Below are 24,321 nucleotides of genomic sequence, written 5' to 3' on the forward strand. Positions count from 1 at the left end.
TAATTAACACCTGTCCTGAGCTAGGGCTGGTGTTTGGCCCACGCAATAGGCTAACGTATTATGAGAGAATAAGGCCATACGTATTCATAATGATTGGCTATTCCAAAATCCTGCTCCAGGACAGCTTCGTGCCTTCGTCGCTCGCAATGTCGGTCGTCGATAACACAATAGATGAACTTTAACTGAAAACTGGGCTAAGGGCCTTCTCAGTCAGTTCAGTATTACAACTAGCCTTAACAAAATAATTCAGATCTAATAGGCCGATCTTATCAGTCGGATGAAGCCCATAGAAATGCATAAGCATAATTGGGAATTTCTGTTTGTATCACCGCTATCATCATTATATTATTTCTGTTATTTTCATTATTACGTATTTATTCATGAACTGCCAACAAAATTACTAATCACAGATTAAGCGGTAATTTCGCGAAAAAATACATATATTTGACCTGCGGGAGCTGTTTGCGAATACACCAGAGACTGTATAACATTGTGTCTAATAATCGTGTCAGGGGTTTCGGAAAGTCTTTCTGTCTCAGTCGGGCGCTGACGTGGTGTTTAAGATGGCGCTCGTGTGCAGAAGGTAAATTTATGAAGTTACAATTTGTGTGAATTTCAAAATGATTCGAAGCAAGCTTAAACACACCGTAGTTTAACCATCAGTGATGATGTTGTTTTTTAGGTTCGCTTCGGCGCTGTTGTTCTGCACGATGATATTTCTACCAGTTCAATCGAGTCAATTAACAGAACACGAACAAAATCAGCTACTTGAACAGGTAAACCATTTTACTAACCGAAAATAGTATACCGGGATATGTACCTAGGTAGTTATCTAGTAGTATCTAGTAGTATTTGGTAGTTCCAACAACTAAAACAATATATAAAGCATTAACGCAAGCATCCTCCCCCGGCAGGGATTCGAACCTGATGGCATCGAGATTGCCACGGCACGAAACCCTGCCATAATCGACCGTGTGCGCAGATACATGCGCAGTTCAGATGATGTGATTTTTAGCCAATCAGAAATCCCGTTTTATTTCAGCCCGGGTTTTCCCATTTATAGCTCTTCCTTGAAATTTGCCTCAACGTTTATACAACGAGCAATCTGATTGGTGCCGCCAGTTTTCGTTCGGAAAGCTGCGCATGTACCTGCGCACCCGGTCTACTGATGCAGGGGTTCGTGCCGTGGCTGAGTGTAGCGATGCCATCAGGTTCGAGTCCCTGCAGAGGGAGGATGTAACGCAAGCCAAATATATCTTGCTAAGTTTATAGTAGAAAAGTTAAATTCAAATTGTTGGTGTAATTGCCATTGTGGTAAGTTCATATCTTCAATGAGGACAACAATTCAAACTTAACTGTTTTAGGCTTTAACTTTTTCGTGAAACTGGGCCCTTGGGCGCAGAAAAAAAACTTGTTCGCGCTTACCGTGGTTAGTAAACTGGTCTTAAATGGGCGCAGGAAAACGCTGTTAGCGCTAACCATTGTCTTCGTGTGGCCTCTTATTTCAAGCCGGTTACCCTAACCACGGATAAGCCACTAACCACGGTTAGGCTAACAGGGTTTTTCCTGCGCCCGCCCCTGGTTGTGAGAAAGATTGAAGTCGATTGATGCTTTTATTCAAACATTCCAGATAGAAATCGATACAGACGAGATCATATTTGATTTCAAGGGCTATAAAATAGAGATCGCTAATTCGATGAGATATTGGGATAATGGTACTGAAATATTCATACAGGTTTGTAGTTGATTTTTTGATAATCAGCCAAGTCTATTTCTACGATATATTTACTTAATGCATCCTCGCTTGCCAGGGTTTGATTGCCTCCTGTCGAAGCTGATATCAACACAAATCATGGCTGCAGACCCTTCATTGGTCTATTACATCGCCAGAGATTTCTTTGGCGGACGGGTTGCCGCTCAGCGCCCACCAGTCTATGTATTAAGCCAATCAGATGCGTTGTTTTTCACCTGCAGATTCGCTCTGTCAGTGCAATGCATCTGATTGGCTTGATACATAGACTGGTGGGCGCTGAGCGGCAACCTGTAATAGACCAATGAAGCGTCTGTGTTGGCGTGAGACAATCAAACTCTGGCAAGCGAGGAAGACCTAAACATAACTATTTAACTAATCGATCCGATTAATGTTGCAATAGGTGGATAATCCAGAAGATGGACATTCGATAATCGACGAAAATCTTGGTAAAACGGACGAGACAACGACAGACGGATCAGAATTACTCACGCCTAGCAACGAGACCGTAGTGAAACGGAAAATATGGGCACAAGAGCGAACTTTATGGGCGAATGGTTTTATCCCATACTGCTTTACTAGTGGTAGGTAAAACTGAGATTTAGTTGTACAGCAAACGTATCACATTGACGTGGTACTTTTCTTTTTTCTAAGGACATTTCACGAACTCCGATAAGCAGAAGATTCGCGTCGCTCTTAGGCAAATAATGGCGGCGACTTGTCTGACTTATAGCGAGCGGAGCTATTGCGAAAAGAAAGCAAAGATGATCCGTTATAAACGTACCATGAATAGGTAACTAAACAACCGTGCCGTTATTTCTAATTAAATGCTAATGATATCATACATAAATCAACATCTTACTGAAGTGGTAACAATTACACGTACAAGTTCTTCAAATTCTGGAATGGGGTATCTGCAAAACCAGCTATCCTGCCATATGGCGTAACGTGCAGTAGGTTGTTCGTTGTCAAAATTAGTTCATTTTCATTTTCAATGAACTTAGAACTGGATGTTGAGACCCCTCAATCCATATACTATCGCAGCACCTATCAAATATACAATACTTTCATTCTTCTACTCAGATATCGGTTTAGTTTTCATAAATAATTGATTCATTTAAGAGAAAAGTTCATGAAATCGAACGCTGACGACCACGATCTACAACCAACACCTGGCGGATCCTCGCCTGCCAAACGCGGAATCCTCGATTGCCACAGTAGCACTGCGGGTACACAATGTCTAATCATTGAACGTTTGACAAGATATAATCTTCCTCCATTTTCAGTTGTCAGTCAAGCATAGGTCAAGGTAAACGAGGAGCTGGCACGAATTTGGGAACGAATTGCATGTTTGTAAGTTACGTAATCGTTATATAGAGATTTCTGCAGAAACTAACGCGGATGGAAATACGTGTGTTCAAATATCTATAGATTTGACTATTGCTCTATCGTGAATTTAACTTTTGATAAAAGAATCCGAAATATCGATTCAGACTGGAACCATAATTCACGAAACCCTTCACGCTACGGGATGTTGGCATGAACAGCAGAGAACCGACAGATCGGCGTACGTCATTGTATCCGAGAATGAGTACATTTATAGCGATCAGTTCGATTTCATGGAAACTATCGACAACGCCCCGTTTGACTATCGGTCGGTGATGGCTTACCGAGGAGTCGTAAGTAGAATAACCAGAAAATATCTGATATCTGGGATATCCAGGGGTGGATCTAGGATATTTGTAGGGGTGGGGTCCAGGGAAGTAAAAAGGGAACAATATATGAAATGTTACTGTAATGACGCCGACGTAAGAGACGCATAACGTCCTTATGACCAACGACCTTGAGGGGGTACTCGACAATAGAAAAAATGTTTTGAAATGTTGAGAAGAATTTTGGTGAGATTCCCACGAAGTTTGATAATGAAATCCATGAAATTAATCCTGAAATACGCGATATATCCCAATCACAATACCATTGTCTATTCATGATTTTGCATGAGAAAATACTACTCCCGGACCCAATTCCACAGTTGTGAGTAAGAGTTAACTCTGAGCTAAAGTTAGTTCATTTTCAATTAGTTAACTCAGAGTTGAATCTAAACTCGGAACTGTGGAACTGGATCCCGTTTTTTATTCACCTTAACTGAAAAAATGTCCTGGGGACATTCAAATTGAGGTGCCCTTGGATACCCTCTAAATCCGCCCCCGATATCCCAGGTATGATTAACTCGAACAAGCAACCGACAGTGATGAAAAATGTTAATCGACGGATCGGATTTGAAGGGAAAGCGAGGACGACCGGCTATGTTTACAGTAGACCCAGAGATGGAATTCGCTACGACGGGCGGACGTCTTCTAACATTCTACGACAACAAACAATTAAACGACGTTTATAAATGCGCAGGTACGTACCTACGTTCATCACTTGCACTGTCTAAAGCATTCCGAACAAAACCCTCGACGACGCTTAGATTTTTATATCGACGAATAAGTAAATATATAGTACGATATGAATTTCCAGGTCGATGTGGACCAAATCGATGCGAAAATGAAGGCTATCTCGATAAAAACTGTAAATGCGTTTGTCCAGATTTCGTTCGGGGAACATACTGTGGTCAAGTATCAACAGGTAGATGTCCGTATCGATTACGAGAAGCACTCACCGGGGATCGAACCCGAGGCAAGCGTGCAACTTGGGCCAGTGGTTATACAATTTACGTAGCATATCTGCCCTTAAATGTCGACTTAATATAGTTGCAATTCTATTGTTAAACTACTCTGTATTTTTTAATGAGATTAATCACTTGTTGTTGAAGGGTGCGGCGGAGTTATAAATGTATCTGGAACTAAGATTCTGACGTCACCTGGCTACCCGAGTAACTACAAAAACGGTCAGACCTGTGCGTGGCTGGTGAAGGTACTCGTTTAGTAATTTCGAAATGGAAATCAAATTCACGTTTTCGTTTATCAACATACACGTCCATCTTTAAATATATTCCAGGCACCAAAGGGATCAATAATGAAAATAAAGTTCTTAGATTTTGACGTGGAAGGATCGCCGACTGGTTGTAAAGATAGTCTGGAAGTACGGTACCATGGACTGGGTAACGTCGGACCCAGGTATATAACGGCTTAATGCGTGCGGTTATCATTAATGGTTATCATCAGCATTGATACTGCGTGTCTATACTTCTACATATTCAGATATTGCGGTCGCGGTGTCAAGAAAACGTTCGAAACGATGTTCAATAATGCCACGATTGTGTTGAGAACTAATAGCGCAGGTCAGCGCAGGGGTTTCAAATTACAGATAGATTTGAAAAAAGATTACAGTAAGTCTAATGTAGAAAAGAGAGATTCGTCACGGAATGAAAAGGACTCGGTAACGATTACCGGTGATGTTTTGCAGGTTGTAATCCGAATCCTTGTAAAAATGGTGGTAAATGTTTGAAAACTTTGTACGGGTTGATTATGTGCGATTGTCGGTTTGAGAACGTCGCCGGGCGCTGGTGTGAACACAGTAAGGATCGTTGAAGCCGGTTTATATAGATGTCTGGTTCCAGTTCCACGGTTCTGGGCCCAGTTCCACAGTGAGTTAGAGTTAACTCTGAGTTAAAGTTAGTTCATTTCCAATGAGTTAACTCCAATGAGTTAAATCTTAACTCAGAACAGTGGAACTGGACCCTGAGTTAAGATTCGACTCCGAGTTAACTCGTTGAAAATGAATTTTAACTCAGAGTTAACTCTTACTCACAACTGTGGGACTGGGGTCCTGGATGTCTTGTCTTGCGGTCATTGTGTTCGTTTTTCCGTTTCCAGCGAATGGTGCGTGGTCCCAGTGGGGCGGATGGTCGAATTGTCCTGGTAGATGTGGTTTACAGACTCGTAGAAGATTATGTAATAGTCCCAGGCAGACGGGACGGGGGTTGGACTGCTATGGCAACTCCGTCGAGTCGAAACCATGCGGTCAATGGCCCTGTGACGGTAAGTCAAAGATTGAAAAGTTTGAAAACCTATATCCAGGGTTCCCAGCTGTACGGCCAGGGTAAAAAGAAGTACTAGTGAGAACTTTTTCAGCAATTTTAGAACCGATGGATGGACTTTTGACTCGGAAAGAAGTACCGGTACCTACTAGTAAAATGAGGGCCCATAAGGTAGCATTTTTGCAATGCCTTTGCCAGAATACTAAAGTCATGTAGGACATATATACCGCGGTAATTCCATAACACTTTCCTGTAGATTCAATCTTATTGACAAGTGAATAAGCGGGCCCTACTCATAGAATACTTCAACAGTCAAATTCGTGACCAAATCGCACATGAAAAATACATCAAAATCAAATAAGGAAGGACAATGATGTTTGTCCAAACTTTTTCCAAAAGAAGGACTGGGAAGGACTTGGAAGGACCGCTGGAAACCCTGTATATCTGTTTCAGAAATCGAAATCATATACGCGATCCTTTTTTTATCGTAAAAGGTTTTTTCACGTGCGATTTTGACAAGTACAGTCTCGGGTCGACGTATTGCCCTCTGCGGCAAGTACAGAACTTAAAGGCGGATAAATTCAACGGAGCGGTCGTCAGCAATACCATGGCGATGAGCACGGTAAACAGTCAAAGGACGCCAGGTCGTAAAAGTTTCGCACCCCACGCCGATCTTACGTTGGGTAATAGTAAGGGTATGTTTTTCTGGAGCGGCCTAAACTATAAATGGTACAAGAAGGGATACGAAGCCTGGATAGTATCACCTACTATATCCACAGCCGGAGCGCGTTGTCTACGCTTTTACTTCCAGTCAACGTATCGAGGTTCGTCGTCAACAATCATTTCATCATCACTCTCAAAACGAATATAATCTTTCAACTGATATCTAAAGCCTAGCGCACATCGACACTGCGATTGGAGACAACTAGTTGTTGCTACCGAACGATTACCCCGCGCACATCGAAATCTAGTTACAACCGGTCAGTTGCAGCAACTGCATGGCGCGTGTCAATCGTCGAAATCCAGAGCGCGCACATCGACGGATATGACTGCGATTGAGTACAACCAGTTGCTCAAAAGTAGAACATGGGCAACTGGCTGGAACTGGAGATAGATCGACGCTTACCAATCGTAAGACACATTCAAGCAACTGATCGTATCCAGCCAGTTCCTCTCATGCGCCGAAAACTGCCTTGCAACTAGTTGTCTCCAATCGCACTGTCGATGTGCGCTAGGCTTAATACACTCTTTATTAATTAGTCTATATGTTTTTCGCAAAAAGGGAATCCGAAATTACCCGGGACCATTGTTGGATTTAAAATACTACGCGCACGAGATAATGAAAAGATAGCAGGATTTTCAAAGTTACCGATCGTGACTAAATACAATAAGTGGACTCTGTTCGAGGAGACCATTACAGATTTAGAAGGCGTCACGCCACCTTATAAGGTACCGGGGAACCTGATTTCTGTGTCTGGGGTTCAAAATGAACCTATAATTCACAGTTAATTATTCGATCAATATGACCGCCACTGACTTCAAGCGTTTCATTCTCATTACGTATAGGTGGTTATATATTTCTGGTGGTCCTCTTGGCCAGTCGGTTCTTTACCAGGAGCAGCAATTGACGACATTTCACTTTTATCGGGAAGCTGTAGCATTTACGAAGAAATGAAATACGCCACAGAAGGTAAGGTCGGCGATGTCCTGAAATGGGTTATAGTTTAGAAGAAGTTTAGAAGAGTTTTGCGTCCCAACTGCGAGTAACAGTGTAACCCTTAAGAGACGGCGGGGCCTTTTTTGTAGGTTGTCACGGATCACAAGCTGATTATGTAAGCATAGCATAGTCGATGTTTATGTCTCGACAGCCAATGCCAACGGTGGTTTAGAACCAGAGACCTCTTGGTTACCAGTCCTGCACTCGACCAACTGGGCTAACTGCAAAGGACCTTACGGACCTTAGGGAAACTTACTTCTCCGGACGTTTCTGATTCGGAAATTATATGCAATTTCATCTAGGAACATGTAAAGACAAAAATCCAAGCTGTAAGGCGTGGGCCGCGAAGAAGGAATGCAAGAAGAACCCGAAGTATATGCGGGTAAACTGTCCTGTGTCGTGCGAAAAGTGTGTTCCGTGTATTGACGCCGACAACAAGCAGTGCCCAATTTGGGCGCAGAAAAAAGAATGCGCTAAAAATCCCGGTTACATGTTATCGCAATGTCCAGTGTCGTGTCAACAATGTCTACACGGCTGTGTCGACCGGAACAAAGATTGCAGACCGTGGGCCAAATCGGGTGAATGTAGCAAGAATGCTAAATGGATGCGGACTCAATGTCCTAGAGCTTGCGGTAGGTGCAAGCCAGGATTTCTGATTCCGAACGGTGAGTTTGAAAGTTGAGTTCGGGGCTGTGGCTCTGGGCTCTATAGATCAGTAGATATTGTTATGGTACTTAACAATCTGAGCCACTTGTTATTCCACTAGCTTCTCCACCACTAATCGTTTCACGAAGATCTCCACCACAGTATCGTGTCCCATGACTATCCTCTATTGTTGCTCTAACTAATTTTGTACCGCTGGATCTTCTCGCTGACCTACCTCCTCCTCAAGTAGATATTAACTACTAACACTTCTACATGGTATGATCAAGCTTTTCTTTACTTCCCCTACACTGCTTACATTATTTCTTCTGCCTTATTTCCAACTCAAAAACCTTTGACCTATATACTAACAAGTACATTTTTCACATTCCTTAACCCTTACCTCACCCGCTTCTAACCTTACCATATTTGGTATGTTCAATCCCCGCTACTCCCTCCTGTACCACGCTAACCATCCCATAAAAGTCCTTACATTTTAAATATAGTAACTAAATGCTCTTCCGTGTTTCTCAACAAACTCCCAGCTTGATCTGATCTTTCATCTGGTACATTTGCAAACACATCTAGTGTGCGCTATCATGCACACACTGCACACGCTATCTTTTCCCGTACATATAAAACCCTATAACTATTGCCTTTACAATATCATAAATATTTTTTCGTTTCAGTTTGTAAGGGCAATAAATTATTATCAGACCGAAGGCACACATTCACCGCTTCCAGTTACAGCGGAAAGTGCCTCCCGCAAAACGCCGCTCGTGATGATGCGGATTGTAACGAGTGGTGTTCGGCGGAAAACAAAGCCAAAGGCTCGTGGATTCAAGTGAAATTCAACGGTGGCGCCAAGGTGGTAACATCGATGTCTTTGTGGTCAGGACGCACTTACGTTGTCAAACAAGCCACTTACAAATACAGCACTGACGGGGTACATTGGTACGGCGTATTCCACCGAGGGACCACAAATAACGTTAGTGTCTTCGGCTGCTATGTTAATTTTACGTTTCAAATTATAGATTTTCAAATTTCCTGAACTAATCCGAGGCTTGCCATGCCAGTCATTACTTTAGATAATTGATCATTTCTTACAACTGTGGAAGCCACCGACCCGCAATCAAAACTAATTGGATATCTTTTTCAGGTTTTCGAAGGCAACGGAAATTACTACGTCCAGAATTTCAAAGCAGTTTACGTCAGGATGTACCCGAAGCTGTGGACGCCGCACGATAAAGCGTGTGCGCGCTGGAATGCAGACGGCTGCGACGCCCAAGATATTGAACACGAATCCTAAAAACGAAACCTCTATCATCCTATAGAATGAATAGCAAATCACTGATAATTCAAAAGATCTTTAAAATGAGCTCATTTACTAATCGAGTGAACGCCGGGAATTCTAAAATATATATTCAATTGTTCCTTACTTCAGACTTTTTAGCAAAGAATTAATCAGCGACAGTTCGAGTTGTTTGTTTCTCCGACATATCCTACTATATTCATGTGAAACTCCAGCGTTCATTGCGCAGAATTTGTCTCCGAGATACTCAAAAGAATTCCAATACGCCTAAGAGCAAGGACTTAAAACGGTAAAGTACGATGTATTGAGTGCACTTGTTAGTGTGTCTCCATACAAGACACATGCCATGCTCTGGCAAAACAACGGCGAATGTGAAAGACGCCGATAATCAAACCGTTCGCGGTCCGGTTCCCAAATCAGGCCTCATATCAAGCTGTTCCATTCCTTGATCACTCTTACAAAATTTTGAAGTGGACTATTTCATAAGTCAGTTTTGTCACGCATGCACGCACGGACGCACGCACGCGACAGCAAACCTACAGACATCGTTATTGTAGAGAATAGCCACACTATTGGAAAATAGATCAAATCCACAATGTCTCCAAGAACTAGTTGTATCAAAATCTCTGAACTGGCTTAATATAAATGATCATCATTCTGTTGATGAGAGCTTCCGAGAATATCTTGCTAGTCAGAATAGCCGATAAACCTGCTTGAATTTTCATCCGTCAAAAGCCATCAAACTTTGAATCACCAACTGGTATGAACTCGGAGCACACGACTATCGTGATCAGTTAAAATAATTCTTTATTTTCCCTTAACGCAACGTAATTACAACAATATACACTGTACTAATATACACTGTACTAATATACACTGTACTAATATACACTGTACTATATAGCTGTGCAATAACTTAACTATTGAATTCCACATACCGGTACACCTTAAAAATTAACTCAACATGAAAATATCATCAAATTCATACTTCATTTGCTTCAGTTATCTGAACCCCACGCTGTGCCAATGTAGGTAAAATGCGGTGAAATGATTTCACCTATTGAGTCGCAACAGTGAAATCTAAACGGATCCCGAACAAGAAACCGATTCTTCAATGAGGGACCCGCAACATCGGTTATCCCACCAGATGGCGCGACGAGCAGTAGGTCTTACATTGCCAAAATCAGTTCATTTTCAATGAACTTTGAACTGAATATTTATACTCCTGGAGCCGGTTGCACAGTCATGGCTTAGACTTAAGACCAGTCTAAGACCAGCTTAGTTCTATAGCCAATCTAACAACTTAAGACCAGTCTTAAGACTTAAGACCATTTTTGGACTTAAGTCACAACTGTGCGACTGGCCCCAGGATCCATACATTATCACAGCACCACCAAATATACAATAATTTCATTTTTCTACTCAGATATCGGTAAAGTTTTCATAAATAATTGATTCATTTAAGAGAAAAATTCATTGAGTTTGAATTGAAATGTAGATGATATTGAACGCGGTAGACCGAGTTACTACTAGCGACACCTGGTGAATCCTCACCTGCCACAGTAGCGTTGCGGGCCGTTCCCCATTTCAGAAGCAGTTAGTTGATCTAAGTAGCATTATTATCCGGATCAGCGTCCGTCGACGAACGCCGTTGTTTTCGAGCTGATTTTTTCGACGACGCCGGTTTCTGTTGTCGCGTCTGCTCGGTTGCCCCCTGCGACGACGACGACGACGACGACGATGTTGTTTTTTGTCGTTCCTTCGTCGCTTTGTCGAAGAAGAAATCGAAGGGATATTCTTTACCGCTGGCGTCGTTCGCGATCAACTCTTCGTTCTTCTCGTAATCCTCGACCTGTAAACAAAGAATGAAAATATCGCGATAGACAAGCAGCTAATTAGCATAAATTATGTCACTTTATTTGCATAATTTACCCGCACCATTCATGGAATTGTTTTTAATTCTATAACAAATGACCTAATATTCGGATGATGGACGTGAAATTAATAGATGAAAAGTTAACCTATGTAGCAATACCAAGAAGCTGGTTGCTCAAAAGTTGGTTAGAGTTAACCAGTGGATATTTGATACGGTCACAATTGAAATTTCATTGTTACTATGGTATTTAACGGTCGGTTATCTTTAACCAACTTTTGAGCAACTGGCCCCTGCTGATCTCTACTGGATGCCAGGGCTAACTTGAACAGGGTAGTCAACAGTCAACAACAGAATGACCTAACCAGCAGCGTAGTATCAGCACCTACCCTTAACCGCTTTAGGAGGCGATTGGACAATAGTGGGTGGACCAGTTCTCTAGCCTGCTATAACTTTGCTATACATTTTAAGGTTCTGAGACACAGTGAAAACCACGCACTAATTTCTTCCAGTGCCAGACCGGCAAACAGGCGAGGCCCCAAAGTCAAGTCAAGTTTATGCAACACGCTGCTGGGGCTAACATTACGATTCGATTTCCATTGCTTTTACTTCGTTGTTTTTTTTTTAAATCATCCTTTTTTACCTGAGCCAAGAATTCTTTTCCTTCTCCGGTTAACTCCATGCCGGAAATATCGTTAAACAGTTCGTACGGATCTAACACGTTCGGCACGGATCTCTTCTCGAAAAACTATCGAACCAAATAAAAAATATGTAGACAATACAGGAAAAATTCATTGCGAAAATTTTGAAAGATTTGTATTCCAACAGGGGGGATCAGGGTCCAATTTTCTTATTGAGTATGAATAATTTCAAACATTCCGTTTTATAAAAGTCATCAGTAACTATCAGGCATTACTGACAGATTATGACAGAAATTCAAAAGGGCATTTTCACCACCGCATTCAGGAATACAAGGATCTGCGCCTGTCCATTTTACAGTAAACTCCTCAAGGCGGACATTTTAAAGCTGTAAAACTGTGTCCGACTTGCAATATCTGTGTTGGACAATATGTTTTTCATAAGCTGAGGACAACAGGGAGGACCAATTTTCTTATGGAGTATGAATAATTTCAAAGATTCCATTTATAAAAGTCAGTAACTATCAGCATACGCATATAGTTTTACTGATAGAAATTCTCCAGAATATGACAGAAATTCTAAAGGGCATTTTTTAGGAGAAAAGGGTTCTTTCTTCACCACTGCATTCAGGAATACAGGGATCTGCACGACTATATTCCGTACTAATTCAATTAGGCCTAAACTGTTCAACTTATGATGCACATTGAGATAAAGTTTGAAGAGAGGTCCTTTAGAAATAGGTGATACAAAATTCTCTTGAAAGACACAATTTTGACAATTTGAGGGGATTTTGAGGGGCCAAAGGATAAAACTCAGAATTTGAGGGCTTTTGTACCCTCAAAAAATGGGTTTTGGAATTTACGGGGGTTTTTGAGGGATCTGAGGGGCTGTAAAAACATATTATAGACACGTGACATATCTACCTGCGAGATGTTCGTACAGTCGCGTAGCAGGAACTGGTAAGCGTTTGGATGGGCGCGGTCGACGGCCTGACTGACGTCGATCACCCACACTTTACCGTCGTACCACAATAGATTATACTCGCTGAGATCGGCATGAATTAACAAACACTCGTCGTGCAACTTCTTCATTAACTAGAAAATGTAGCAAAAAGAGAAAGAAAATACGAATAATTTTTCCGAAACGCCAAAAACGTCTACAAAATACGTAGTTTCGTCTTTAACCCTTTCAGTGCGTCTACACCGCAGTACGGTGTACGAATCAGTGATTGATTTTGCTAGTACACCGCACTGCGGTGTATTGATGTAATTAGTAATTATCTCTCTTGAAAGATGGCAGCACCTGTCAAACATAGTGAAATACTAGTAACTAATGATACACCGCACCGCGGTGTAGACGCACTATAGTGGTATTCCCGTTGTTCAACACACTAGGGTGGAATCTTTTAGAATTTTCAAATTATCTCCAGCACTATAGGGTATTAATAAGTCAGCACTGAAAGGGTTAAGGCTGTACAGTGAATAACATTAGCATTCTAAGGTACAAAATAGCTTTTGTAACAAGATTGGGTAATAAACACCATGGTATATATTCTATTCAACAGCTTCATACAGAACATTTTTATCCAATATCTGGTGTTTGTTCCTTTTTCAAATGAAATGTCTCAGGTGAAATCGATACAAATAATTCGAAGATTAGCGATAGAGCAGTTTGTGGGGGTACGCGGTCCAGGAATCAGACTGATACCTGCTAAACCTATCAGCACGCATAAATGACCAGTTACACTAACCTGTAAACACTGTTGATAAGCCGATTCCCATTGTAAATCCGTTAACGTCACATCTTTCAGTTTCGGAGCTGAAATCTGGTCGCGACCGATGAAACTCATGACTAACACATGTTTCCTGAGCAAAACCGGGTCCGGGCACGGCACGTTAGCCCGGCGCATTCTAAAACGATAAATGTCGGCCGAAAATAAAATCAAAATATTTCGATTTTTTTCAGAAGCAAGGTTTCCTTTATTGTTCGAGAGAAAAGGCTGGCTCTGTAAATGATGTTATCTAGAAATTCTCACTAGCTAGAGTCACTGTCGAAATTGCATTTCATACAAGTAGTGACTGTGAAGTAAAATTTACGAACAAAAGATTACGGGACTATTCTCTACCATGATGTCAAAAACAATTACTGTAGGCCAATAATATCAGGCCATTAACAATGCGGTTATCGAGGTTAAATATCATTTCATCCATCGATACAGAAATGACTAAGGCAAAATTTTTCAATCAGAAATTCTTCCCACGTAAGTTGAGAAGGTCAGAATGGTTGGTGGATTATACTCTTCATAGTGGAGTTAGAGCAGGGAATGAGTGAAGCCAGATTTCGATCGCTTATAACCCGGATAAAAGCAGGTTTTAAACAGAACTCGAGATTTCTCCTACATTTCCCCCAAAATGATGCGGATATAAACGCAGCGGTCACGGCTAAGGTGAGACCGGTCTAAGATCATCTTAGTCCTATAGCTTATTAGATTAAGATTCGGATTAAATTGGTCCGATGGTTAAGCCGGGTCTATGTACATAGTAAGCTTCTTGTTATTAATTAGATTGCATCATGATACCTAAATCCTTTCAGTGCTGACTAATTAATACCCTATAGTGCTGGAGATAATTTGAAAATTCTGAAAAATTCCACCCTATTGTGTTGAATAACGGGAATACCACTATAGTGCGTCTACACCGCGGTGCAGTGTATCGTTAGTTACTGATATTTCACTATGTTCGACAGATGCTGCCATCTTTCAAGAGAGATAATTAGTAATTACTAATTAAATCAATACACCGCACTGCGGCGTACTAGCAAAATCCATCACCGATTCTTACACCGCACTGCGGTGTAGACGCACTGAAAGTCATGACCGTCTGCACAACTTGGATTTCTAATTCCTCAAAAACTTACTTCCTCAAATTCGTCGCTTCCTTCTCCGCCCACATTTTGATGATTTTTCGAGGGTTGTGTTTTTTGAACTCGTCCTTCGAGAACCGGTAGTCGCCGTTGACGTACTTCTCGCGAGTTTTAAACTCGTTCAACGTCGTTTTGAACACCTTCAACGCGCACTCGTTCGGAACGGGAATTTCCGTCGACGTCGACCTGAAATGAATACGTTCTCTAAATTTTTTTCTAAATGACAACTTACTAAAAGCTTGCGAGCTCATGGAGACTATTCAGACCCGGGACAAATTGGCACGGATCAGGCCCGAGTCGAATTTGGCCCGTGCCAAATTAGAGCTCATTCACACGTAAACCACTCACTCAATACTTGATACTAAACGCTGCTTAACCCTTTCAGTGCTGACTAATTAATACCCTATAGTGCTGGAGATAATTTGAAAATTTTAAAAATTCAACCCTTGAGTGTTGAATAACGGGAATACCACTATAATGCGTCTACACCGCGGCGCGGTGTATCGTTAGTTATTAATATTTCACTATGTTTGACACGTGCTGCCATTTTTCAAGAGAGATAAAAACTAATTACTATTTACACCAATACACCGCAGTGCAGTGTACTAGCAAAATCCATCACTGATTTATACACCGCACTGCGGTGTAGACGCACTGAAAGGGTTAAACCAAAGTGAAATGAGTCACTTCCGGAACCAGTTGCAATTCACATTTGACCGGTGTATATGATGTATCTACTTTCTATGTACTGTTATAATCACTCGAATCGTCTTTGTATTGAATCGATCGAATTTGGCGCGTGCCGAATAAGAGCTCATTCACACGCAAACCACAGTGACAGTGCTTATTATGGATGGCCCTAAAATCTGGATGACCTTGGGGGTCAGACCCTGAAGGTGACCCCCAAAGTTCGCGAACTTGGTACCATTCGAAAGCTTATGAAAAGAGCTTTTATGAAATACATGCAATATGGGGGTTATCCCTCATATCTACTGAGTTATTCAGTTTTCCCCGTGTAAGGTCCAAAAGCACTCACAGGCCGAAAAATACTCGCCCGTTAAAGGGCTAAACGAAGCGAAGTGAGTTACTTGCAAACAACATGAAATGATTTGACCCGTGTATACAATGTATCTATTTTTTATGTTCTGTAATGCTTGAATTGTCTTTGTATTAAGACCAAGAGTTTGTCGAATAAAGTATATAGTGAAGTAAAGCTGAAATTGGGCTCGGGCCTGGGCCCACGTATATCTAGGCGGGCCACACTAGCATACCGTGGATCCTCTCACAGCAGCGTTAACGGTTGCGTACCCATTTGCTAATTGGCAATTTTTACTTATCTTTTTTCCAATTATTTTATTAAATAAGAGCTTTACTTGACACTAATTAACCAATAGCATAATAATAATACTAATTGATAGCATAATAATATAATAATATCAATTGTATTTACCAATCTTCAAATCAAATCTGGAATCATTCATCTTACACCTAAATCTTAAGTAGTAATGAGCTCTAATTTCTATTTCAACCTGACTTGAGAGCATTGCGGGTGGCCTAGCTCGCTCATTTTTGGTAGTACATACCTGAAAAAGGTCTTAATAGGACCAGAAAGGACTGGCAGTCGACCTAAATCATCATTTTTTAATCTATTTGAAACAGTATTGAACGATATCCAAAAAGTCTTCACTAAAACGGGTTAAATGAAGAGAATAGACTCCCATGATTTGAAAGTTTAACAATATGTTTCCATGCCTACCGACTGAAGTTTGGTACGTAGGCATGGGAACATATTGTTAAACTTTCAAATCATGCAGTCTCTTCTCTTCATTTAACCCCTCTATTGCCCCTAACCCGCGGGCTATCTCAAGTGATAATGAATTGAGTTAGCCCCCGGGTTAAAGGTAATACCGGTCTATAAAACAGGGCCCCGAGTATTACCGGGTATTACCTTTAACCCGCGGGCTTACTCAAGTGATAATGAATTGAGTTAGCCCCCGGGTTAACCCTTTCAGTGCTGACTAATTAATACCCTATAGTGCTGGAGAAAATTTGAAAATTCTCAAAAATTCCACCCTAGTGTGTTGAACAATGGGCATACCACTATAGTGCGTCTACACCGCAGTGCGGTGTATCGTTAGTTACTATTATTTCACTATGTTTGACACTTGCTGCCATTTTTCAATAGAGATAATTACAAATTACTAATTACATCAATACACCGCAGTGCGGTGTACTAGCAAATTCCATCACTGATTTATACACCGCACTGCGGTGTAGACGCACTGAAAGGGTTAAAGGTAATACCGGTCTATAAAACAGGGCCCTGAGTATTACCGGGTATTACCTTTAACCCGCGGGCTAACTCAAGTGATAATGAATTGAGTTAGCCCCCGGGTTAGAGGTAATACCGGTCTATAAACCCGGCTACTGTAGTAATTACTGAGTGAACTTACGTTCCACCGTGAGCGTGAAATACAACCGACTCTTTACCGGTGCTGATCACTCCGCTGATACTGTCTAATACTTCACCATTCACTAGTTTATACATGATCAGTCGAGTCCTCGGGTCGACGGCCATTTCCTGAAATAGAAATATATACATCCAAGAATAATACTGATCTTCGGCTTAAATTGAATCTTCCATTATAGACATTCTTGGACGATGCCAAAACCAAGTCCACCGGCTGCCAGAAATGAAATCAAAATATTTTGATTTTACCAGAAACAAACGAAGTTTCCTTTATTCTTCGAGAGAAGGGGGTGGCTCTGAATGCTGTAATTTAGATATTCTCAGAGACCCTAGCTCACGCTATGTCGACAGAGCGTTTCATATACCGGTAGGTTTCATATACCGGTAGGCGACTGTGAAGTGAAATTTACAGACAAAAGATTTCAAGACTATTCTCTACCACAACGTCACACCGAGATCAAAAACAATTACAGTAGGCCTATAAAATCCGGCCATTTGTCACGAAAGTTTAACAATGCGGCTATCGTGGTTAAAATTCGTACCATCAAAGTAAACTTTTTTTTTTACCTAGACTTTAAGATAACCGGACTATCGAGGTCATTTAGGTTAAACAATCGCGATATAATATCAGGCCATTAGTCATAAAAGCTTAAAAATGCAGCTATCATGGTTAAAATTCGTACCATCGAAGTTAACGTTTTTTTCTTTTGTTTTCACTTACGGCTGTTGAATGTTCCTTTTTCTCGTGTAGTTTCGTGCGACGTTTCTCCTCGGTGATGCTGTGCTGTTTTAAACTGTTGTACGCGTGATTCGGCAGTTTGAAGTCATCTCCGCGAACGTCTCCCGATTCGAAATCGGGCGGAAACTGGAAAATAAACGACAAGTTCCGATTACGGTCCTTTTCAGTGTGTCTACACCGCAGTGCGGTGTATGAATAGGTGATGTATTTTGCTAGTACACCGCACTGAGGTGTATTGATTTAATTACTAATTATCTCTCTTGAAAAATGGCAGCACCTGTCAAACATAGTGAAATATTAGTAACTAAGATACACCGCACCGCGGTGTAGCAAACTATAGTGGTAATTCCGTTATTCAACACACTAGGGTGGAATTTTCCCCAATTTTCCCCAATTTTTTTCAAGCACTAAGGGTATTAACTAGTCAGCACTGAAAGGGTTAAAGGTAATACCTGTCTATAACACCCATCCCTGGATTTTCAAGAGGGCTGCTCTGCTGGTCATCCCCAAGAATTTCAATTGCTTTTGAATGAAAATTCGAACTCAAGATCAAATTTAAATTTCAGTAATTGTTTACTAACCTCCATCACTCGACTGGCGTTGCGTCTGCCGCAAATCGTCGCGTCGTGTTTCGTCGTAATATTTTTGCCTTTTCCGCGAATTCCTTGTTTGTTGAATGACTGAGTACGGTCTGCGAAAACACATAATAATAATAATAATAATAATATGTGTCTTATAAAGCGCTGAATCCAGCCGGGCTGCTCAGAGTGCTTTACATTTTCGGTATTATTACCCCGACCAATTTTATACTCTAACATGTATCAGTCATCTCTCACTGGGGAGAAGTAACACCGAGCTGCGAACAAGCGCTCAGGAGTCATCTATCAGGCCAGGTACCCATTTACTGCTGGGTAAAGAGAGGCTATGAGGATAAGTGTCTTGCCCGAGGACACTACGGCAATGTACGGGGTTCGAACCCACGACCTGGCTTCCCAGAGTCGAACGCTCTAACCGCTCGGGCACACCGCTCCACATAAGTAAACCGATTTTAGGAAAATATTCGACCGCTGATCCCAGTCGCTTCGATTACGACGAAAATGGCTTAGATCAGATCTGAATTTCAGCCAATTAGACACCCCAAAGGATAACCAATCATATCGAAGGCCGGCAACGGATTAAAAGAATTTAAAAACGAGAATTTATTGATTCAATCTAAAATATATAATAAACACAGCAGTTCGATCTCACCCTAGAGATCATCGTCATCTGACGATGATCTCTAGGGTGAGATCGAAACGTCGTGTATTCTATATATTTTAGATTGAATAAATAAATTCTTGTTTTTTAAATTCTTTTAATCTGTAGATAGTGGGTTTTTATCTTATTACCTGGCCTATATATTTAGGGGAGGGGGGTATGTTCCGCCCAGACGCCGGCCTTAAAAAAAAATTTGAGCGTCCATTTAAAAAAATTCACACGACATTCGCTTAATCGTTCGTTTTCGTTCAAATTATGCGAATACTTCCGAACTTACTTGATTTGAGGCGAATTTATCGGAGAAACGAACAAAATTTTCACCCCGAAATGAACTAGAAGTCGTGAAATTGCATCTAATTTTCAAAGATTTTCAGCCGAACTTACTCCCAGTACGGAACATTAATTGCGCGAGCATGTTACAAAAAGTTCAAATTTCACGAAAATCGAATCCCCCTCGAAACAACATGGCCGGTGACAACCAGTCGGGATTCCATGACTTTTGAGCCCAATTATTATTATTATATATGCCCTATTATCAGGGGTTCCCAATATCATTCTCCATACATTTTCCATACTTTTTCCATACCCAGATGATAAATTTTCCATACCACTCCTACATGGCCAACCTAGGGGATTTTTACCAGAGGGGGGATGTTAACCACGGGGATTTTTACCCCTAGAAACAGGCAACGTAGGTCTCATCGAGGAGAAAGAACTCCGCGAATAACCCCTTGAAAATACGATATATACGACGCTCAGATTGCGGCGTGGTTCGTCGTGTTCCCGGTCGTATCCTGAGCTGACAGTGCGGATTGCTCAGATTGCGGTGTGGTTCGTCATGCTCCCGGTCGTATCCTGAGCCGACAGTGCGGATCGTATATCGCTAAAATCTACTTTCAGATCTAGTTTAGAAGAGTTTTACGTCCCGACCGCGATTACTTACAGTGTAACCCGAGTGGGTCTTAAGAGACGGCGAGGGCCTTTTTATAGGTTGTTAAGCCTAGCGCACATCGACACTGCGATTGGAGACAACTAGTTGCAAGGCAGTTTTCGGCGCATGAGAGGAACTGGCTGGATAAGATCAGTTGCTTGAATGTGTTGATGTGAGCGAGCTTACGATTGGTAAGCGTTGATCTATCTCCAGTTCAAGCCAGTTGCCCATGTTCTACTTTTGAGCAACTGGTTGTACTCGATCGCAGTCATATCCGTCGATGTGCGTGTTCTGAATCTCGACGATCGACACGCGCCAAGCAGTTGCTGCAACTGACCGGTCGTAACTAGATTTCGATGTGCGCGGGGTAATCGTTCGGTAGCAACTAGTTGTCTCCAATCGCAGTGTCAATGTGTGCTAGGCTTTATGGCTCACAACCGGACTAAGTTAGCAGAGTTTAGTCCATGTATGTGTCTCGACAGCCAACTAGGTTTCGAACTAGGGACCTCTCGGTTCCCAGTCCTCCACTCGAACAACCAAGCTAACTGCACAGGACGCAACATACATGATCGCCGCGACTGCCTCTGATTTCGTAAGAAGGTCCCCGCGCGCAACATCTGCGGCAGAACCAGAGTCTTTATAACGATATCGGATACTGACCTGTGAGACTTTTATTCGTCGGTTCGAACGGCTCGTCGTCGCTGCTATCCTCGTCGTCCTCGATATACGGATGAGTGATACGATAATTAGACAGAGAAATCGATACTAAAAAAGAGACATTAAAAAAAAAAACTTCAGACGAATTGAATGAAATTAAGGTTTTCCGAAAAACGGTCCTATCCTAGCGTAGCGATTAGACAATTTTCTGAAAAATCTCCCAGTAACCTTTTCATCTAATTTACCCTATAACTAAACTATGAATTGAATTAATCACTGTCTCATCCTAATATTGGACTAAATCGATTCATTTCCCATCATCTAATTTATCGCGTCGATTATGAATGACACAGACTAATTGAATTTAATGGATCGATTAGGCCTAGAGACTAAGATCTTATCGATTAGCCTATAATCATCTTTCTGATTATGCTAAATCACAAAATGTAGGCCTCATTACGATCGACCAGCTCGCGTGGTTATGTTAATTACCAACCTACATTGATTATGATCCCATTCGAAATCATAACTCATTACGTTAGTTTTAAAACGTTCATCATTTTGATTACAAACTTATAGCGATAAACCAAGTCTAATTAATTACAATATACCTACATTTGTTTTGACCTTTGAATTCAGTTTTTAACTAGGCCTATCACGATTAGGAACCCCATTAATTAATTGTGTTTAACTACTTATGATAACTACTTCTCCGTTGAATTCATCATGAATCATTCCCTATCACAATATCGTAAATCACATTGATTAACCCTTTCAGTGCTAATTGATACCCTATAGTGCTGGAGATAATTTGAAAATTTAAAAAATTCCACCCCAGTGTGTTGAATAACGGGAATACCGCTATAGTGCGTCTACACCGCAGCGCGGTGTATCGTTAGTTACTAGTATTTCACTATGTTTGACAAGTGCTGCCATTTTTCAAGAGAGATAATTACTTATTACTAATTACATCAATACACTGCAGTGCTATGTACTAGCAACTGATTTATACGCCGCACTGATAGGGTTTAAACGAGTCAAATTATAGCTTTGCTTTGGCCATAGAATTCATCATGAATTATCAATAATTACAATCAAATTAATCAGGATAGTTTTTACCTTTGCACTGGCCATAGAATTTATGATTACCTATATCATATATTCATAAATTCATAGAGTATCAATAATTACAATTTGAAATCATATTGTTAAACAGTGTCTGATTAATTACAATAATTACCTTTGCTCTGACCGTTGAATTTATCCTCCTGTTTTTTCAGACATTTGTCGTATTCTTTGTCGTATTCGTATTGTAACATCTGAGCGAGCAGGAAGTCGTCTGACGTGCCGCCGCCGACGCCTCCTCCGCCGCTCACATCGTCGTTTTCAGCCAAATTGATTAAATGCGAAAAATTGCTCAAATCTCCGCTGAAAAAGCCAAATTATCAAGACTTGGAATGGAGTTCTGAATATAGACCAGACACAGTCCGAGTAAAATCAGATCCCTTCAGAATTCTAGCCAAAATATATTGTGTTTTATAGGCCTAGTCTAGGCCTATATTTTATTGTCTTTTTTGGAATATTTCACTAATTTTTCAGAACATAAAATTGGTCTAAAGAGGACTCGCTTAATTGTTCAGAATTCTAACCAAATATATTGTGTTTTATAGTCTTGAACTATATTTTATTGTCTAGTCTGTCAACCTTTTTTGGAATATTTCACTAAATTTTTGAGTTTGGTCTAGAGAGGACTCTTGGAATTGTGCAGTCCAAATGAAGCATCATTTTCGCTATTCTGCAATGTTTTTTTAGGATTGTCAAAAATACTTTTTTTTAAACTCAAGTTGAATAGAGAAATGACAAGATTTTTTTAACGTTTACCAATACGTTTATTACGTGTCTCTTGTCTTACAAAAAACCATGATTTTTGGCGATTTCGAAAATATCTCAACTAGTAGGCGGCACGGCACACAATATCATTTAAATTATTTTGGCCCCAAGAATAAAAGAACACTTTTCAATAATCCTTAGGTGAAACAAGTCACTGACGATACAAACAGGAGTCAGTTGCTTAAAAGTTGGTTTGAGATAACCGGCGAAAAATAGTAACAATGAACTTTTAATTGTCACTATGTTAACCATCTACTGATTAACACTAGGCGGCCTAACCAACTTTTTCGAGCAAATGACCCTCCAGGCCCTCAAGCTCAACTGGTCCTCGAGGCTTTCAGGCTCATCTGGTCCTCGAGGCTTTCAGGCTCAACTGGCCCTTGAGACTTTCAGGCTCAACTGGCCCTCGAGGCCCTCAAGCTCAACCGGCCCTCAAGCTCATCTGGTCCTCGAGGCCCTCAGGCTCAGGCTCATCTGGTCCTCGAGGCCCTCAGGCTCAACTGGTCCTCGAGGCCCTCAGGCTCAACTGGTCCTCGAGCTTAACTGCATCAATTGAATTATAAATACCTGTCACTGATAACAGCCGATTCCACTGTCTCCTGTTGAAGTTGCCGTGCCAACTGTTCGCTCATTACATCCTCCAGAGACACGGCATTGTTACCGACAGCAACCGATTGTTGACTGCCTCGACCCCACGGCGATACGGGCGGCGGTAGTTCCACGCGCGTAACAGCTATCGGAGCCCACGGGCACTTACTACCGGTGCCCGCGACTTTCGACGACGGAGTTTCTACGACAGTTCCCGTTTCCATGGTTATGCGATGAGTTTTTGGCAGTGAATTTTCAAAAAAAGAAATTCGGATGATTTTTTTCTGTTTTAAAGCTTCTCGGATTTTTCTTTCCACAAGTTGGAAAATAAGAATGCTAGTCCGGCAGAGACAGCGTAGGCCCACAACGAAAACTAGTTATTTTCCGGTGCGCTACCTGACTGACTGTGTTTTTTTTACTTCTTGTACTTCGTACGTGAGGCTTCTTTCCAGTTTCCGTGTCAGTCACTTCGCTGTGTAGTTGTTTTTCTTGAAATCCCCGCAACTGTCTTTTGACTGTTTTGGCGTCGCTTTCTGCCTCTAAATACCGAGTGTCTCTTACGGAGTGTTCCTGCAATATCTTCACCACGCTCCGAAATTTAAGTTATGAAATTTTCTACACCGGTTTTCGGCTATTTATCGGCTAAAAATACTATAGAAACGAAATTTTGGGGACGAATTTCGACCCGGAAATGAAAAATGGTGCAATATCAGCTCCACAGATTCGAAGTGATTGCGCGCGCAGTGGTGACGATAAATGGACTGGTTGCCTGTCCGATTCAATATTAGACTGATTTGCTTGTCACCGGTAACCAGTCTAATTTCATGTAGACCGATTACCGGTACAGGCAACCAGTCTAATACAAATGTTAAGACCGTCAACCAGTCTATATGTAATATTCGATAAAAACCGATTAAATTCTGATCGTAAAACTCGGCTAATTATTTCT

General features: G+C 41.3%; 2 protein-coding genes across 3 annotated transcripts; one reads left to right on the forward strand and one right to left on the reverse strand.

The window, feature by feature from the left end:
• Window positions 1-479: 479 nt before the first annotated feature.
• LOC141909824 (uncharacterized) lies at window positions 480-9,495 on the forward strand. Its single transcript, XM_074800465.1, has 20 exons — window positions 480-583; window positions 683-776; window positions 1,631-1,735; window positions 2,154-2,334; window positions 2,405-2,543; window positions 3,037-3,103; window positions 3,244-3,429; window positions 4,036-4,156; window positions 4,274-4,381; window positions 4,569-4,669; window positions 4,754-4,872; window positions 4,957-5,084; window positions 5,162-5,272; window positions 5,572-5,736; window positions 6,230-6,559; window positions 7,018-7,184; window positions 7,302-7,425; window positions 7,755-8,117; window positions 8,784-9,082; window positions 9,254-9,495. Exons 1-20 carry the CDS (start codon window positions 564-566, stop codon window positions 9,401-9,403), a joined length of 3,078 nt encoding a protein of 1,025 aa, XP_074656566.1. The 5' UTR covers window positions 480-563; the 3' UTR covers window positions 9,404-9,495.
• Window positions 9,496-10,225: 730 nt separating this feature from the next.
• Window positions 10,226-24,109, reverse strand: LOC141910047 (serine/threonine-protein kinase RIO3-like). 2 transcript variants are annotated; one of them, XM_074800748.1, is made up of 11 exons: window positions 23,359-24,109; window positions 22,135-22,233; window positions 20,898-21,002; window positions 18,631-18,740; window positions 18,032-18,175; window positions 17,294-17,421; window positions 14,835-15,026; window positions 13,669-13,828; window positions 12,842-13,012; window positions 11,923-12,027; window positions 10,226-11,258 (listed from the first exon to the last, which is right to left on the reverse strand). In XM_074800748.1, exons 1-11 carry the CDS (start codon window positions 23,594-23,596, stop codon window positions 11,013-11,015), a joined length of 1,698 nt encoding a protein of 565 aa, XP_074656849.1. In that variant the 5' UTR covers window positions 23,597-24,109; the 3' UTR covers window positions 10,226-11,012. The 2 variants fall into 2 exon arrangements, with proteins under 2 accessions (XP_074656849.1, XP_074656848.1); XM_074800747.1 differs by having other exon boundaries at window positions 22,135-22,322; window positions 23,352-24,109.
• Window positions 24,110-24,321: the final 212 nt, after the last annotated feature.

The sequence above is a fragment of the Tubulanus polymorphus genome, chromosome 8 (assembly GCF_964204645.1).
Source record: "Tubulanus polymorphus chromosome 8, tnTubPoly1.2, whole genome shotgun sequence".
NCBI lineage: Eukaryota > Metazoa > Nemertea > Palaeonemertea > Tubulaniformes > Tubulanidae > Tubulanus > Tubulanus polymorphus.

Coding starts and splice junctions, on each gene's coding strand:
- LOC141909824 (XM_074800465.1), top strand. CDS start 564: ATGGCGCTCGTGTGCAGAAG. Junction 777..1,630: donor AAAATCAGCTACTTGAACAG/GTAAACCATTTT, acceptor CAAACATTCCAG/ATAGAAATCGATACAGACGA. Junction 4,382..4,568: donor CTGTGGTCAAGTATCAACAG/GTAGATGTCCGT, acceptor TTGTTGTTGAAG/GGTGCGGCGGAGTTATAAAT.
- LOC141910047 (XM_074800747.1), bottom strand. CDS start 23,596: ATGGAAACGGGAACTGTCGTAGAAACTCCGTCGTCGAAAGTCGCGGGC. Junction 17,422..18,031: donor AAAAGGAACATTCAACAGCC/GTAAGTGAAAAC, acceptor TTTCTATTTCAG/GAAATGGCCGTCGACCCGAG. Junction 15,027..17,293: donor TTTCACGCTCACGGTGGAAC/GTAAGTTCACTC, acceptor TATTCATTTCAG/GTCGACGTCGACGGAAATTC.